General features: G+C 31.7%; 1 protein-coding gene across 1 annotated transcript in view; it reads left to right on the top strand.

Annotated features, from left to right (window-relative positions):
• Window positions 1-8,972, top strand: part of LOC123702832 (neuropeptide F receptor) — a 48,302-nt gene extending 39,330 nt beyond the window's left edge. Inside the window, exons 3-4 of the mRNA XM_045650643.1 lie at window positions 2,942-3,175; window positions 7,982-8,972. Coding sequence (XP_045506599.1) covers window positions 2,942-3,175; window positions 7,982-8,665 — 918 coding nt within the window. The 3' untranslated portion in view covers window positions 8,666-8,972. The remainder of the gene's footprint in view (window positions 1-2,941; window positions 3,176-7,981) is intronic.
• The last annotated feature ends 11,149 nt before the right edge of the window (window positions 8,973-20,121 follow it).

The raw sequence follows: 20,121 nt of genomic DNA, 5'->3' as shown, positions 1-20,121 counted from the left end.
TTTAAAATATCCATTATTCATAAATTTCAAATTATATTCCGGCTTTGCTAACGACAGAATTTATTAGTCCCCTGAGAATACAGCTTTCAAAACCGCATCCAATTTTGTAAGGGAGTGTTAATAACAATCATATGTACCTATTGAAATATAAATTCTATAACATTTTAGCTGCTCCGCGCGGTTTCACACCCGTGGCTCCACTCCTGTTGGTGGTAGCGTAATGATATACCCTATCCTTCCTCGATAAATGAGCTATCTAACACCGAAAGAATTTTTCAAATCGGACCAGTAGTTCCCTAGATTAGCGCGTTCAAACAAACAAACTCTTCAGCTTTATAATATTAGTATAGATATAAGTTATAGCGATAGTAGATAAATATTGTATTATTTTAAAAGTAACCTAAGGCCGTATAATGTCCAAGCCAAATAAAAACCTTAATGTTATTCCAGCCCAAATCTATGAGCAAACCAAATTTCTACTAAACCCATTGAGAAGTTTGGCTGTAAGCCTTCTCATACATCCAAACGACGTATTATGGGGACTCATATGAATTAAGGAATATAAGATACCTTATTGTTAACTAATTTAAGAACATATATAAGATAATAATAGAGGTATACACATCAAAGTACAAATGAAAGCAATGCCTGCAGATCTTTTTACTTTCATACTAATTACTATAACAATATTATATTATTACAGGAATTTATATAAAGCATAGGTACATACATATAGTTAATAAATAATATTTTAAATTCGAAAGTGGGCTTATTAATTCTTTTTTTTCTTCTACGTCACAATATAGTGTTTTCGTGGTAGGTACGATTTTTGTTTAGAGACCCTTTCACAACGTTTTACACAACTCATCGGAAATTCCGTTTTCTACGCTGAGTTTTAATTTCAATTACATTTTAAATTAAGGTTTATATAAAAATAGGATAGATGGTTTCCCTTTCAGGTTGGAAACCAATCATGAAAAGCGTAGGCGAGAGTTCTCATTTCATTGCATTTTCGATGTTTAACTGTTAAGAGAAGCAAACTTTGAAGCAAATTATACGCCCTCATCGTGGGTGTATTACGATTTCTTTAAATGCAATTAAATGTAAAGATTTTTTTTAATTTAAAGAAGTAAAAATATTGTTTTCTAACAAGGAAAATCAAACAAGAAAATGTACCTAATTTCAAAATTATATCAATATTGGTTTACCATTAATAGTTTCTTTACTTTGAACTACATAATCATAATCTTAATGTTAATTCAAGCGAAATTATTTTTCGTTAATGTAAAATTTTATACTATCTATATAGTTACAAATGTAAATAGAACGACAGAAGAAGATAGTAAATACCATACAATTTTATATATATTAAAAATATATTCAAGAACATCAGTTTATCACTGTTCATTGATCTACATAGTTGATAAGAGTCAATAACATGGCTTAATAGATGTTTCAGCTTGATCTGATAAGACAGACTTAGATATTATTTATCAGTCAATTGCATTAGATTCTAAGACGAACATATAAGATGTTTGATTATTTTAGTTTGGAAATACAAACACATAATAATATTATGGATATCATAATTTTATTTTGTATAAGTCTTTAATAAATTATTACAGTTTAAAATTATTCTTAGGTGTAGTTTATTTTTCTCTATATTCAATACCTTCTGTCGTGTTATTTACATCAATTTTAAACGATAAATTTTGGTGTATATTAAATCAAAATATAATTTTCAAGCCGCATGCTTGCGCTTGGATGTACCTAAGATAAAAAAAGACAACTATATTAGTCAGTAAAGATAAATCTTGGCAATCAAATAAGAAATTAAACCATCTCTTCTCTATGTATCTGTACTAGTTTAACTATACTACGATAACCACCAAATCAAATGAATGTTAATTAATTATTTATACGTGGAACACATTCTATTTGTATTGAATTCAAGGCTTAGAAATTTGGAAAGGATTAGGAATTAGGAAAGGATTAGGAATTAGGAAAGGATTAGGAATTAGGAAAGGATTCGGAATTAGGAAAGGATTAGGAATTAGGAAAGGACTCAATCTTCAACTTACTGGAAACCTATTTACTCGCAATTGAATATTCTGAACCTACGACTTAGGTACTCAGAATAATAGCATTTACTTAGTTTAGGTATTGAGTAAAACCACCTTTAAATGTTATTAATAAATATGTCACTTTAACAGTGCATTTGAAACACAGATTTGAAATGTTTATCTGTTTTACCCTCTTTCATGATTAAATCACTGAAGTGATTTTCATAATTTCTCACAAAAAAAAAGTTAATATTTGAGGTAGTATTAATTAAGTATAATTTTATCAATTCCAGGAATAATCAATAAGCTTTATACATATTTTCGAATTTATTTATATTTAAAGCGGGACAAACCTTCAAGCAACAAAATATATATTATACTGTTAAGTTAAAATAGTATCTTTGACCCATATTCATCAAAATATTGTGCCCGAATAGAACTTATAATTATTTATATTCACGACAAATTACGATTCGTTGTTTTTGTAGCGTGATTGATAAATACATAATTATATATAATTACAACTTTCTATTCATATTATTAGGTGAATGAAAATATCTTCATAATGGCTAGGTACAATCACTATTACGCAAAAGAGGTTCGATCTTAACTAGAAATATACGATATTGTGAGAGTGTTTTGCTTTTCCAGTATCCATAAATAACATATTACAGTATAGTTTTTATAGCACAATATTTACTTAGTTTGGTATCGTAATACAAACTGTTCATTGATTTTTATGTTATCTCAGAATACTATAAATACAAAGTACCTTCTATCTATGTATAAACTAATCACGAAGAGTTTGTATCAATACATATTTTACCAAAAACATGTGGATAAGTCTCTTCGACAATTAAAGCTGTCATTTGTTCCAGGTGGTCAAAAAGCCAGCCATGCGAACGGCCCGCAACATGTTCATAGTGAACCTAGCGGTGTCCGACACGCTGGTCTGCTGTGTCGGCACTCCGCTGACCCTCATGGAGCTGCTGACGAAGCACTGGCCACTTCCCGACTGGCCCAGCCTGTGTAAAGCATGTGGAGCAATACAGGCCATATCCATATTTGTCTCCACTATATCAATCACTGCTATTGCCTTGGATCGCTACCAGGTTGGTTTGAGTGCTCTGTTGTTCATAGCTGTAGGTGACCTGTGCGCATCCTGCGCGTAATAATTGGTAACCACTACAGAAGTGAGAAGACACAACTATTTTTGGTAGATATATTTTAACTTCGTCGAATCTTCTGTAATCTTTTATTACAAAACATTCTCGATGTTCAAACTTTTAAGTCAAAATTATTATCAAAATCTATGTTCTTTGTAATGTTAAATGCAATAAAACAACAGTAGGTCCCTGACTTAATTTTTCATCTATCAAAATACATCAGATAACATTGTATTTTTTCGTGTCCACATAAAAAGGTCAAGTTAAACACGCTATGCAATCCATCAAACGGTGGTATAATAATTAATAAATTCAAGTTGAAACACGGCAAGAAATCTATCATTATTATTCAACCAAGAATGATAATGGATTTCTTTTTCTGAATACGTAAAGGAATTTTGTTTTTCGAAAAGATTTTTGTCATAACACAAATAATATTATATGATCAAATTACTTATTCACAACATTTCACTTCTGACATATGTGTGCTCGTGCTTTTCTCTACTCTTTATTCTTCTTTCACCCTGTTTTCTTTCAATTAATCACAAATTTCTGTACAAGGTTCCATCAATTTTATTATAAAAATTTATTCATAAAACCATTAGAAACACAATTCTGTACAAAAATTTAATTTCTTTCGCATTGTTGATGTACGGATGTCTACATTCCATTCTTTGAGGAAACCTATAAACATTTATAAATAAAACTGTTCACACTTTTTGTATATAACTGCTATAAAATACTAAATCATTTAATATACCGTCTGCATAATTTCATTGTTTATTGGATCCCTTTTCTGTTTGCTCCCGCCTTATTTACATAAGGATGACGTCAGTTGCTTTAATCCTGGAGTTAACAGTTTATATTAAATTAATAATGAGAATCTATTGATCTTTAGATCTATCTTGTACTGAAATGTTAATTTCATTCGTACTTTGAACTTTAGAGACGAAAAACATGAGGAAAACAGTATAAAAATATTGGATATTAATTATTTTTAACAAAAACCTTACACCACCTTGGAATTTTCCGAACTAGACAAAGTTTAATAAAACTACACAGGAGGCATCATCTTTCAAATAAAAAAAGTATCATCAAAATCAGTTTACCCAGTCGAAACTTCTAAGGTAACAAACTGAAAACATAGTACATACAATCGAAAGGAAAACCTTTTTTGAAGTCGGTTTAAAATGTTACTCCTCTTGATTTTGAGGTTTTAATTCAAGATCCTTAATCCATTTAACCCAGTAGAGATAAAATAGTTACAATAGAAATTCATTAGCTTTGACAATTTAAGTAGAATTTACGATTGTCAATAGATCTCACAATCTTATTTCGTTGTAAAGAAATGTTTTAAAGTCAAAATAATTTGTTTGATTTTTATGCTGATCTATCTTGAAAAGGGTTACAGCTGTATGCATTGCTGCTGTATTCATTACTGCTTAGTTAACATAGTATGTTTCATTTCTTATGGAGCTTTGTAAAGCTGTGTCTCGTATAATTTTGTAGGTTATAATAATCTACTACGAGCAGAAAACAGATATTTAATTACCTTAGTTATTATATTATCGAAAACATCATACCAAAGAGTCAGTTGAAATAGATTTGTAAATCTATATAATATATAAAAGAAAGTCGTGTTAGTTACTCCACTTATAACTCAAGAACGGCTGAACCGATTTAGCTGAAAATTGGCAGGGAGGTAGTTTAGAGCCAGGAGAAGGATATAGGATACTAAATACGTACCACGGGCGAAGCCGGGGCGGACCACTAGTTATGAAATAAAATTATTAGTGCCCTTACGCACTAGCGGTTAACCGCGGGGGCGGCTAACCGCGGGGGCGGCTAACCGCGCGGTTAGCCGCTTTTCCATTTTAATATGCAACCGCTTATGATTGTACGCACTAATCATAAAAGCGGTTGCATATTAAAATGGGAAAGCGGCTAATCGCGCGGTTAGCCGCCCCCGCGGTTAGCCGCTAGTTCGTAAGGGCACTTACGTTACGAACTACTCTATTTATAAAAAAATAATATAAAAACAACACTACCGATTAATAATTCAAGACTAGTCCTTCCTTTAATATTCTATACATGACTGAAACAGAATCTGTTTGTTAGACGATTTAATAAAACTATATTACATTATATTCTAAATTTAAAACTTATATAAAAAATGTACTAGTTCAGAGAGCGTACTACAGTATTCAGGAATATATGGACGATAAAAACCCATGGAGGGTTGTCGCGTAAAAACCACAGGACAGTTCTTTGTATATTATGATATATTATGTATTTAGATATAAGTTACATATTATGTAATATCGACATGATTTTAAAAGAGCAACTATGGAGTTTCTTGCCGATTCTTCTCCATAGATCACTGCTTTCCGAATCGGTGGTAAATGTTAAAATAATTATGTAATGACGATTCGAAAGTGGTACTAAATAGTAGTCTAATTGAATAAATGAATGTTTGAGTTTGAGTTGAGTTTGAGTTTATATTTTGTAAAGTTTCAAAATAACAAGATACACCCGTGTTACTCGTAGTTATTTAGCGAATTTAATTTAAATGAACTCTATATAAATTCAAATAACTCGGAATCTAAATAACTTTGTGTAGTGATAATTTAACAAGAGCTTCTCACTTAGCTTTTCTAATGAGACCTCTATTCATTATTAAATATAATTATTGTGGTACAAAGATACATTTTGTATTATAAAATAGTATTATTTTTAAAATGTATTGTAAAATAGTATTACATAATTTTGTCAGTTTATAGTATTTGGTTGTAAGTCTCTTTTACAGGTGGATGATATTATTGGTCCTTAAAAGTTCACAGTTTTTTATTTAAATATTGTGGCTATGTTATCAGACATCAGACAGACATTATTTCTGTTCCTTTCAATTTAGTTTACCTACATTTGGAATCAGTAGCATTCTTCCATTATTTTGAAATTTAAACTACAACTCATAATACATTTTAAATCTATTGTCGTCTTAAGTTTATCTCATAAATTAATCTATAATCTATATATTCTATATCATTCCTCAGCATCAAGCAAGATGTCTTGTATCAGTATTATTATCTGAGTGCGAAAGAGATAGCGCTAACTATATATCGCTGACATTTATTAACCACAGTGGAATTAAAGACATCATACGGGCTGGTGTTTGCTACAACCAAATAAAGGGATAGAATTTGATGTGAGGCGATATTACATCCGCCTTCACACTTCCTGTGAATAACGTTTTGCACCCGTGGTTAATTACAATCAGCAATATGCCACTAGTTAAGCGCCAGAGCGTGCGGCCGTGTTTTTGATGGGTGACCATCAATAGACTTTATAGTCTTGATATTTTTTTATTTATAAACTATTATATTTATATCTGTACATTTAACATTGATCTATATTCATTATATTTATATTTTACCTTTTACTTGCTGGTATAAACACGCATTACACACGATTAAGCAAAAAAGGTTCTATTCAAATAATTAATATAGTTTCAAAAAATAAAAATCGAACTCTAATAAAAATAAAAAGATTGTATTGTTACCCTTCCCTGATAAGTGTACAAAGTTTGAATTATAAGCGTATTAATCAAATTGAAGAGGACTGTAGAGACATCACAATTAACCCAGAATATTATAAATTCATGGCAGAGTCCCTGCTTTTTGGTTGGAGCCATTAAATAAGAGAAGAAGAAGAAGAAGTATAAATTCATGTCGTAAAACAGATGCTTCATAAGCCACAAAAATAATCAATATAACACAAAACTATGCCGTTAACAAGCATGTGTCCACAATAAAAACATAATATTGATTTCATAAGAACTGTACTATCACCAATATATTTATCAGTACATCATATTACGAGTGTCGCGTAATGAACAAAATATCAAACTGTAGAGAGATGATAACACCACTTAATAAAGCTGATAAAATAAGAGCTGTAAAACACGAAAAAAGTAATATAACCGGAATTTGACATTTACTGTCGTGTGTATAGATAATTCGCTTGCAATTTCACTGCAGTCGTGTTTTGTTGCTATGGCTGGAGAAAACTAAAAAAAATATGTATCTACTATTAGATGGAGCCCGCGGCTTTACTCGTATAAGATATAGAAGAGTAACAAAATATGTTTATCGTAGTTTTTGATAAAAATTTCCATATTTGGATTCTAAATATAAACCCTTTTACGCTTACAGTGCAGGAAAATAAACCAATAATTAAAAGCATTGTTCTCATTATATTTAACCGAATACGTCGCTTTGGTTTAACTGAGTTTAACCACGTTTAACGTAGGCGGCAAAAGCGGTAACAATTTAAATTTAGAACGTTATTAATATTTTCTTTATTTATTCCATACAGGTTCAATGATCAAAGAGGTTGAAAACTTTTAGGAATAAAATAATACTGGCCGCCTAGATTAGTGGCATTGGAGTAAAAAAGAAAACGAATTAATCTGTAGCACTGAACCGAAAAATTACCCTATCCCTGTTTGTCTGGTCTCAAGGTTGAAATAAGAGCCGTAGTTGTTGAGATATTATTTTATCCTTGGTATATAATTGAAATACACAAATAATTATGTTGCTTTTACATTCAGAATTTTTTTGTAAAGTTTTATTATTAGTTCAATTAAAGTTAGTAGTAATATTCAACTCTACAGATATATTTGAATCCTTAAAAAAGTTAAACATAAACAAATATAATAAATTTCGAAATACTTACCCAAACATTTGTTTACAGCTGATCGTGTATCCAACCCGACCCGGCCTTCAAACAATGGGAGCTCTCATCACCATGTTCTTCATTTGGGTCACCGCCTTCACCCTCGCATCTCCTCTCTATATCTTCAGAAGCCTCAAGACTCACAAAGTCGGCCTCATTGGAATGGACGTCCTCAGTTTCTGCATAGAAGACTGGCCCATCTCCAATGGTCGAGCTATCTACTCTCTATTTAGTTTAATATTCCAATACGTTCTTCCCGTACTAGTAGTTGTTATGGCACACGTACAAATACACAGAAGATTACGTGGTAGACGAAGAACCACTAGAAAAACACCAGCTATTCTTATAGCGATAGCTGTTACGTATGTTATAAGTTGGATGCCTTTGAATGTGTTCAACCTGGTGGCCGACTTCAGTGAGGACGCTATCCTGGATGAGAAGACGTTGACGATAACGTATGCTGTATGCCATATGTTTGGAATGTCCAGCGCTGTCTCCAACCCTCTCCTATACGGGTGGTTGAATGACAACTTCAGGAAGGAGTTCGAAGAAATCCTGTGCTGTGGTCGAAAGAAAGGGCAGAAGAATGAGAAATTTAGAACTAAGAACAAAAAGATGGATACAGAATTAACAGCTTTAGCGCAGATTGAGCATACAGTAACCGCGAACACAAAAACATCACAGTGCTCCCAAATTTTCTGACTAAAAACCTGCTTCAAATAGCATGATACGAGTGTCGAGATGCAACACTTATGAACTCGAGTCAATTGAAATGACATTTTGTATAGTGTATTATAAAGTTCCTTTTGTATTGTTAACGCCTATTGTAATTATTACGTTACTATTATTGTAAATGAGTGTCTTCTGTATGTAAATAATTGTATTGTCTTATTTTAATTGCAAAGCAATATACGTTTTTATGAGCCCAAAACGTAAATTGCTGCGATTCTTATAGAGTTAATAAATTTATTATTGTAATTTAATTACGAGATTAAAGTTGCAAACTGAATTTGTTTTATTATTTTTTTTACCTTTTTTTTTGCATGAAAGATTTCATATTTTATAACTCTAACTACTTTATAGTACATCGCACACCAAAATAAGTATTTAGGCAAATTTGCTTGCTACAAAGTTTTAACTTACTTGCATTTCAACTATTTGAAACTGTTTTTGGATGAAAATTTCACACTCATTAAGGTCGTTTACACTAGTTCATTTCTATTTAAGTACTGACCATTTTCAGAACTGAGAGCGAGAACTCTAAGGACATTAGCATACCCTTTAGTTTAAATATTTGCAAATGAAGACAAATTTACTTACAAGTGTTCAGAAAGTTTATTTGTAGAGTTGAGAATTTAGTACATTCTGGATTTTAATATATTCTTGCAAAATTCAATGCATATTATCCAGATTTTCCTCGAAGAGAATTTTCCTCCACCGAAATGAATATAATATACCTATATAATATAATTTTAATTAGTAAATAGTGTACCTATGTACAATGAAAAGATAAGTACTTAACAGGAATAATTAATATAATTCGCGTCTTCAAATCTACAACTTATAATAATTATTCTCATAAAACCTTGTTCTCATCATTATTTTACACTTTGTTTGTTTGTTTGAACGCGCTAATCTCAGGAAATACTGGTACGAATTCTTTTGTTAGATAGCCCATATATATATCGAAGAAGGCTTATATGCTATAATATATCAACACACTAAGACCAACAGGCGCGGAGCAATGCGGGTAAAAACACGGGGCACAACTAGTAAAAAATAATACACACACATATTTCTATTTCATTTAAGATACATACTATATATAATATGTATAAGGAATAGTTGGCAATCTTTTCATTACCTAGTACATAAAAATCAAGACCTAATGAACCATTTGAAACTATATAAAAATTAATGACCGTGTAATTGCCGTATGACTAATGTAATAAATAAGAACTTAGCAATAGTTAACATTCATACTAGAAAATGTTCGTTCATAGTTTGACGACGTTATAGAAAATAATTTTAATGTTTCATTTAAATATATTCAAAGTACATGTATTGTTACTCGTGATGGGTAAGTCTGCAGCATTATACAAGAAAATCTAGTCTTATTATATACTAGCTTACCGCCCGCGGCTTCGCTCACTTTGACTTAAACCTAATAAATTATATACTAAATAACTAAAACCTTCCTCTTGAATCACTTTATCTATTTAAAAAATAGCATCAAAATCAGTTGCGTAGTTTGAAAGATTAAAGCATATAAAGGGACATAGGGACAGAGAAAGTGACTTTGTTTTATACTATGTAGTGATGACTCTATTCATAAGAGTATTTGTAATTTGTAAGAGTTTGTCATAATATTATGTTGTATTTAGAGCGGTTAAGCTATGAACAAAATGTATGGCGTAATTTATGCATCTATTTTGAATATTCATATCATGCATTCATTCTGAATTTATGCTTGCATTTAGACTTGTAGGTAATCTTAATTTGCGTCAAATTTTATACTGATTCTATTTTTATTTGATTTCTATACTTTTAATAATAAGAGCTGAAGTTTGTTTTTTTGAACGTGCTTATCTCAAGAACTACTCAATCGAACTGAAAAATAAGGTATATCTAATTGGATCGCGTATTTATCGAGAAATATGGGGGCAAAGAAGACCCAATGCATAGCTAGTTTGTAATATTATTCAAATTATGCAATTTTATAAAGCTGAAGAGCTATATTAATATTATAAATCTGGAGAGTTTGTTTGTTTGTTTGAACGCGCTAATCTCCAGAACTACTGGTCCGATTTGAAAAATTCTTTCGGTGTTAGATACCTCATTTATCGAGGAACGCTATAGGTTATATATAATATTATCATCACGCTAAGCAGGAGCACAGCAATGCGGGAATAGCCGCAGGGCACAGCTAGTTGAACATAAAATAAATGGCTGTGAGTGTGAAAAATAAATCCAGCTAGTAGGTACATTATACAACTTTATGTAACTTTGTAGTGAAAGTACAAAAACCCTTTATCTTACGTTTTAGAAAACGTAAATAACATGCGTAGGTTTTTGCGTCTAATTATAACTTTTACACACGTACAATCTGTTTAACAGTCGAGCATGAAAATAACTTCTTTGTAGTTCAGCTGGCCAGAAGTTTGCTCATTACCGCCACAGCTGTGCTCCAAAGTAATAGAAAATAGTAAGTTTTTAAAACAAGCTAACTCGTTATTTCAATAATATTAAATATCGACTTTAAGAAAACTACTAAACTAGTTAAAAAGGTTATGCTGTGAACTTTATATATCTATAGATATAAAGTAGTGTCCATTTCTTTAATTTTACTAAACATAATAAAAAAAAATTAAATAACAATATAATAAATAAAAGTAACTTATATTTATTTTTTTATAATATTATAGATAAATACAGGAAATATTTCTTTGTGTACATTGAAAAGGAACCTAACCTATCTACTGTACTGATTTTTTTAAATTTACTCAGTCCAAGTGAAACAAAAATCTATCTTCGTCCATTTTATAAGTTGGCTAGCTTCCGTTTTCTCAAATCGAATAATCACATAATAATATACATATATCTATACAGGGTGCCCCACTATTGGTATACTAAGCGCGAAAGGACTTGTAGTTTTGCATACTCTGATCACGTAAAAAATACTTAAACAACAAAATTACGTCAAAAATTTTTTGCTAAATTTTTCCTGATAATTCATGTTTTCTTCTCTAGTTTAGTGCAGCCGGCATATACCGCTTCTCTAATCTAGCATTTTGTCTATGAAAACATAATGGGCGGATTGCTTGTTAGGGGTGTTCACATAGAGTTATAAGAATTCATCTATTTGAAAAAAAATACGTCTGGAATTTTATAAGTACTTTTTACGTACTCAGCGTATACAAAACTATAACCTCCTTTGAACTTAGTATACCAACAGAGAGACACCCTGTATAAGCAGTGGCCACTCTGCAATATCTCGGATTGAAATGGCCCGAGCAGTTTATGCAAATTTTCAGAATATATATGAGATCGTTTGCGAACAAATCCTTATAGGATTTCCTATCGAGAACATTTAAATTTGGTAGCAGTTTCGTAAACTGGGTTGAGTATAAAATAATATAGTAGAAGGAGGTGAGAATCTTTTTAGTGTAAGCATTAATGACTTTAGACGGTAGTCAGTTATATACAAAGTTGCATGTTTTCAATTTTAAATCCATACTTAATATTATAAATGCGAAAGTAACTCTGTCTGTCTGTCTGTTACTCAATCACGCCTAAACTACTGAACCAATTGGCATGAAATTTTGTATGGAGATATTTTGATACCCGAGAAAGGACATAGGCTACTTCTTACCCCGGGAAAATGACGCTAGGAGCAGAGGACAAGAGCGAAGCGCAGGGAACAGCTAGTAATTATTAAACAAATATTTCGATTAATAATTTATTTTCTTAATAATTAAACAGAACAACACAAACTACAAAGTAGAAATTAGATTTTAATTTAATATTTGCGTCTGAAGAAATAAGGTACATTAGGATTAGTTGTATATTTTTGCAAATTACAAACTAGGATTTACTAACATTAATGAAAGCACTTATTTCTTTAATGTTAATTGAACTTTTATTAACTATATAATATACGAATATGTTGAGCAGAAGTATAGGTAATTCATTTTAAATTAAACATACTATGTGTCTATGTACATATATTTTGAAGAACAATTTCAACAGCAGCAGTAACAGGACAAGACGATTCAGATCTAGACACATTTACTCCCCGTCCGATGCCTGATTTTGGACCCGATATAAAAATTAATAAAACATCATTCGAAGAAGATATGGAAGAATGTATGGCTGAATTTACACAATGTTTTATTGCCGACAGGTCAGTATAAAATATAAATAAACTACTTAAGCGCATCACACACGGTGAAGATACTATAATATTTTATGTTAAGATTCTCTAATATTATATCTTAAGGTATCCGGTATCAGCGTTCTGACCATCATTTTTCTGTTTGTCATTGCGTACTAACACCCCTGTAGAACCGCCATCCTGTTACAAATGACCCGAAACACTGACACAAAATTTCGGGTCATTTGTAACAGGATGCCGGTTCTACAGGGGTCTTAGTAGGTAATGAAAATTTGAGATTTAAACTATCCTATCTCTCAATTTGGATCAAACTGCACATGATGTGCGAATTTTATTATAATCGGTAAAGTGGTTTAGGAGTCCATTGAGGACAAACATTGTGACACGAGATTTATATATTATACTAGCTTACCGCCCGCGGCTTCGCCCGCTTTCTCTTAAACGATTTGAAATTTAAACTATCCTATCTCTCAAGTTGGATCGAACTGCACATGGTGTGCGAATTTCATTATAATCGGTTATGTGGTTTAGGAGTCCATTGAAGACAAACATTGTGACACGAGATTTATATATATTAAGAATTAAGATAAGATAAGATAAGATTAAGATGTCATCTAGCACCATAATTGTCGCACACTGGAAGTAATACCTCTTTATGACATTAAAGTAACCCTCCAATAAGAAATAGTAGTAGTTACTAGTAAATAATATAAGCTTCTTGAGTAATACTGAAAACCGATAACATATTTTTCAACGAGATATGAAGGAGTCGGCTAAAATATAACTATTAAGACAAGAATACTTATTATATAGTTTCTTGTTGGATTTTGGTGGCATAAATTAACTATTAAGATCATTCTCAGAGGATCTCAGAGGAGAGATCATTCAAAAATTTCATGTATCACATTAAAATAATCCGTTTTGTTTCAAACAAATAATGGAATTATATAATTATCACTACTGTTATTACTTATTACGCATTACTGGATGAGGGCTTGAACAAAAGATATTCTGCGTTAATTAGGTACGCCTGTAATGAATTAATAATTATAGTACTATAATTCTCATAGATATTTATTATAATAATGCGTGAATAATAAACATACTTCACGTATAACCCAGGTATATAGAAAAAACGTTATTTTCTGTAGTAATTATTGAGGTCACGCCGTAGGGTTCCACGGCCAAAAGGTAGGTAAAGGTAGGTATATTATTTTATTTAATTACTATAATTATGAAAGCAATGAATGTATTTTATTCACGAACAGTATTTCTAACATAATAATCTTAATATATATAAATCTCGTGTCACAATGTTTGTCCTCAATGGACTCCTAAACCACTTAACCGATTATAATAAAATTCGCACACCATGTGTAATTCGATCCAACTTGAGAGATATGATAGGTTTTATCCCGGAAATCCCTCGGGAACGGGAACTATGCGGGTTTTTCTTTGAAAACGCGGGCGAAGCCGCGGGCGGAATGCTACTTATATATAAATCTCGTGTCATAATGTTTGTCCTAAATGTGTATTTGTAAAATGTAAATTTGTTTTCAATAATGCTCAAAAAACTTCTGAATTGATTTACTGTTCACATATACATTACGTAATCGAAAATCACTACATAAACAAAGTCGCTTTCTCTGTCCCTATGTCCCTTTGTATGTTACAATCTATCAAACTACGCAACGGATTTTATACGGTTTTTTTAATAGATAAAGTGATTCAAGAGGAAGGTTTTACTATGTAATTTATTAGGATTTAAACAAAGCGGGCGAAACCGCGGGCGGAAAGCTAGTATTACCTATAATATAGCACACTGAAAGTACGAAATCACGATATATTAAGCCAAAGAACGTTTGCCTCAGCTCCGGTCAAAAATTAATTCTTTTGATTCTTTGAATACGCAGGAAAAAACAAATCTGCGCTTTGAATGATCGCCAAGAAAAGAAAATCTTCCTTTCTCTGTGCTTAATGGAGTACGAGAATTGTAAGAATACGGGAGGTAAGTAATATTTCTTATGAACTAGATTCAAAAGTTAATTTGCAAATGCAGTGCAAAGTTTGTATGCTGTTATGAAAATGAATGAACGAGTTAATTAATTGCATACTTTTATAACAATATGCCCTTCATTCTCTTAATTATTACGTCCCATTTAATATGGAAAATTCATTGTTTTCCTGAGGGAATAACTCCAAATGAGATTGTAAATCAATCAAAATATATATACATATTATTCGTATTATAATGTACATAGGTAGTAGGTACATGAAATATTAATGACAATATATCAAGATAACTTAGCAAATATATTGAGATTAACATTCTTATTATAATTGAGAGATATATCTAACGCTACTAACTTGTTTTAATGATGTTTGCGTTTACTCTATATAGTTTAATTTCATCAAGTCAAATAGAACTTTATTAGTTTACTAATTTATACTAATATAATAGAGCTTAAGAGTTTGTTTGTTGGTTTGAATGCGCTAATCTCAGAAACTACTTGGTCCGATTTGATAAATTGTTTCGGTATTAGATAGCCCATTTATCAAGAAAGGCTATAGGCTATCGATATCATCACGCTAAGACCAACAGGAGTGCAGCTACGCGGGTAAAACCGCGTGGCGCAGCTAGTAAGGTCAAATTAAAATATAGCAATAACTAAACTAGATTAAATAATTTAAAGATAATTCTAACTCCAATAACCTAGGGTAGAGTTGCATATGATTATGCAATTGTCAATCTTACAAACGGTCAATAGCAAATCCTACGAAACAGTAGAAGGCAACGTGGATGTGACAACTAACAAACCATATACCTAATATATTATCTATACTAATATTATAAAGCTGAAGAGTTTGTTTGTTTGTTTGTTCGTTTGTTTGTTTGAACGCGCTAATCTCGGGAACTACTCGTCCGATGTAAAAAATTATTTCGGTGTTAGAAAGCTCATTTATCGAGGAAGGTTATAGGCTATATATCATCACGCTACGACCAACAGGAGCGGAACCACGGGGGTGAAACCGCGGGAAGCAGCTAGTGTAATATAAATTCGAAAGTATGTCTTTGTAACAGATAAACTATGAATGCACCACAGCACTGATTTACATAAAATTCGGAATGAAAATAGAAAGAAGAAGAGCTAGGGTGTCAAACATGTTATGTTACTTCAAAAATCAACGAAAGGTTTAAAATAGGTCACAGTAGTTTTGTTTCGTGGAATTGTGAATAACAGCTAGTTAGAACCTTGAACATTAATATGTAAAAGCCATATCACAATTATTATTGTGATTTGATTCTTTAATTGTTTAGGAAACTTAATTCAAAGTTGTCACCATATCATTTCTACATACACTATATCTATACTAATATTATAAAGCGGAAGAGTTTGTTTGTTTGTTTGTTTGAACGCGCTAATCTCGGGAACTACTGGTCCGATTTGAAAAATTCTTTCGGTGTTAGATAGCCCATTTATCGAGGAAGCTTATATATCATCACGCTACGACCAACAGGGGTGGAGCCACGGGGGTGAAACCGCGCGGAGCAGCTAGTTAAGGATCATTCATCCTCTCAAATCAAAATCACCTACAAAGTAGTTATTATACATTTAAGATTGGTCTTTAAATCGAACCCTTACGTAAATAGGTAAATAGCTGTTACCTTGATTGAAACTCAATCTATAAAGTGTGGGTTCAGTTTATTTACTTAGTTATACATTAGTTGAACGTGTAATTACCCTGCTTATGTAAGTTTGTTACTATGGAGTTTTCTCGAAAGTTCTAGAACAATTCTTTATCGAATTTAAAATTTCAGTTACGTGGAGATACTACAACGATGGCGTGTGTTGAAGATGTGGAAGATACTTGGACATTTTTAATGTTCAGGATAAAATATTGCAATAGAATATAATAAATGTTGTGTTGTTGTTGTTTTATTTTATGCTGGTTATTCAAATATTCACGCTTAATTTTAATTCGATAGGATACAAATCCAGCCCCTAAACTATAAAACATAAAAATCAAATGTTTAACTTATAAATTACATAAGAGCCTCAAAATGAAAGAAAGAAAGAAAGAAAGAAAATACATTTATTTTAATGTCTTGCCACACAGGAAAAAAAAAACAGAGAATAGTAAAATACAATAAATTTTGCATGCGAAGAAAACAGAAAATTATATTCAATACTGATTTCAACCTAAACACATAGGGTCTGTGCAGCATCAAACATTAAAAAAGGAAACCACTCGGTGATATTCTGTGATGCAGAGGCATCGCAGCACCGGTTTTCAGTGGGCCCTCCTCGACAGTCAAAGGCACAGTGTAAATTTTGTTACATAATATATATAGATAGTTTGGAGAAAGCAAAAGATATACATAAATAATTAACATATTTAAAAAAAGAAAAACATATTACAAAAATATACAATATACATAATTACATTATAATTTGTATGTTATAGAATTATAGTAACTTTACTGAGTACATAAATAATTGATTAGGTTGTAAGGAGATCAAACAATGCGAAAGATTTAGTTACCATGCAACTAAAGCTGGCCTACCTGCCTTATGATTAGATAATTTTTATATTTCTTTTTAAAATTAGTCACAGATTGAATGTTGCGATAAGGGGGAGGCAGGTTGTTCCAACATTTAGTTGCATTGTACTTAAAACTGCCTCTGAATGCGTTTGTATGAAATTTTTGAAAATATGTACGGAGTTGCCCTAGTATTATATCTGCTGTTAATATTTCGCCCCCAAGTTATTTTATTATGGAGATACTCAGGTTTAGTAGACTTTACTATCCCAAATAGTAAGGTGGCAAAATGCATGTGCCGTCGATTTTCCATGTTTAAAATAAATCTGATTAAATATTATTATATTTTAAAAAATGAGAACGTAGATTGTAATCGCCCAGTAGCTGTATATAAAAATTTTGTAAGAGAAGATGATGGAAACCGCAATGTAGCGAGAAAATTATATAATATCAGGTAGGTATATATTTGAGTTGAATAATATTTACATTCCATACAACGCTTCAATACATAGTACGAAGGAATCCTCTCTAGAAGCCTTGCAGCATGAAATTTAAAGCTCATGATACTGTAAAGCTCCGTACAAATGTGCACTGGTCGTCTTCCGTAGAGGTCTCGTAACGCTAAACAACGCTATTGTACAAACTTACAACAATATTATTCTATAAGTACCTGTACCTGTGAAATAAATTATACTACAGTAGACTACGCATATGTGTATTATAGTTATTCCTACTCATAGGAATACTAGCAATAGGACGTTTTGCGCAATTGAGTGCTACAAATATTGTCAATAGAATGTCTTTCGTAGATGTCTACTACGAAACGTTCATACTGCATATTTACCGTATACTTACACAACTCTACGGTAGTAAATATTAATTGTTATCCTGAGTGCTACGAATGTAGTCAGTAGAATGTAAACCGTAGATGTACTACGAATGTTTTTAAATACTTACATCACACTACGTTAAGAAAGACTATATAGGCATCCTGAGTGCTACGAACGTAGTCAGTGTAATGTAAACCGTAGACGCCTGCATACTTACCATATACATCATACTTCGCTAGGAAACACTATATAATATTATGTACCATGAGTGCTAAGAATGTCAGCTACGAAAATGCTTAAAGGCTAAAAACATTCTTACAGCAGTATACTTACACAACTATACTAAGAAACTACATACTTACATAGGTACGTTTAAGCTACGAAAGGGGTAATTAGGCACAATTGCGTCTGTAATGCAGTCGCGCTTACAGCATACTCATGCTACAGCAATGCACCAGAGCTTACTACACATTTCTATGTCCTCATTATTTATTTATAAATATATATTTTTGTATATTATATTACTCAAATAAGAAACGAGGAATAAACATCTATTTAATATATAATATGAAAGTATTTATTTATCATTAAATTCGTGACTGATGAAAATTGTTTCTTTACTTTACCTAATTTTATATTCCGTTCTTCGCCAAATGAAGCGAAAAATTCATTTCAGGTTAAATATATTTTGCTTACCAATTAGCGATAATTGGTTTTATCGATTAATCATTTCAATAAAGTAAGTTAGTTATAGATCAATTAAGAATATCGCATGGTTTACCCAATAGGCCATTAATTTATTTAGCAATCCTGAAACGGTCGTTAAGTTTGAGTGTATGACTAATTGTTTATTTAGTTTCGATCAGGCTCTTCCATTAATTGTATTTTATCTTTATTGAAGTAGGTAGGATTGGGAATTGCTACTTTTTGTTTGTTACCAAGTCACTGCCCAACCAGCAAAGATGTCCTATAACAATAACTTACAACACTAAAAAGTTTTTTAAATGACGTATAACAGTGTCGCGGTGACATGCTTGTTGTATAATAGCGTTTAATGTGATGATTTTGCTCTATAATCATACACAGCAGATTTGTCCCATAACAAGGTGATGTAAACGTTTATATCACTATTTTATACGGCGTTTATAGAGCAGCTCTTATCCAGATTTTGATACAGCAATAACAGGGCGATATTATCACATAACAGCGCTGGTGGTCTCTTTTTTACAGCAAATTAGTGCAATAAACGATTCTAGGGTAACCTTTATAGTCCCATGCCTATAGAGGCGTAAAAAAATCTACAATAGGACAATTTAGTGTTGTAATGGTTTTCCTTATTGCTATTATAGCACTGTGAATCTTCATGGTAGCTGAAACTCCATAATAGAGCAATTAGGTGATATATCCGAGTTCTATATCACTTCTTTGTAACCTAATTGAATTATATTAGTGTTTTTCTGCCCATTATAACGCAGTGGTGTAATAGCTGAGTGGTCAGAGTTATAGGACTGTTTTACTGTATAAAAGAGTTAATAAATCTATTATGTAACAAAAACGGCGTATTAATGTAGTAAAATGCGACACTTATGAGAGATATACGGCCTATAAGAGAGTTTCTTTCTCTTTAAAACAACAAAAACCTGCCATATTGTCAGCACCGTATCGTAAATAATTGAAGGGTTCTATTTAATAAAATCATGGATTTAGAACATATGTAAGACAAGTAAGTAAGGATTGACAGACAAGACAGACAAATTCAAGGTGAGGCTTCGAATACGGACAATGATTCCGTACAATCTGTTACATCCTATGAACAAAACCAATTAAACAGCCATCATGTGGTTTGTGATAATTCAGAAGCAGACCATTCAGACTCTAGTGTTCTGCTTGA

This window comes from Colias croceus, chromosome 24 (assembly GCF_905220415.1).
Source record: "Colias croceus chromosome 24, ilColCroc2.1".
Taxonomy (NCBI): domain Eukaryota; kingdom Metazoa; phylum Arthropoda; class Insecta; order Lepidoptera; family Pieridae; genus Colias; species Colias croceus.
This window is presented reverse-complemented; position numbering and strand designations above follow the sequence as displayed.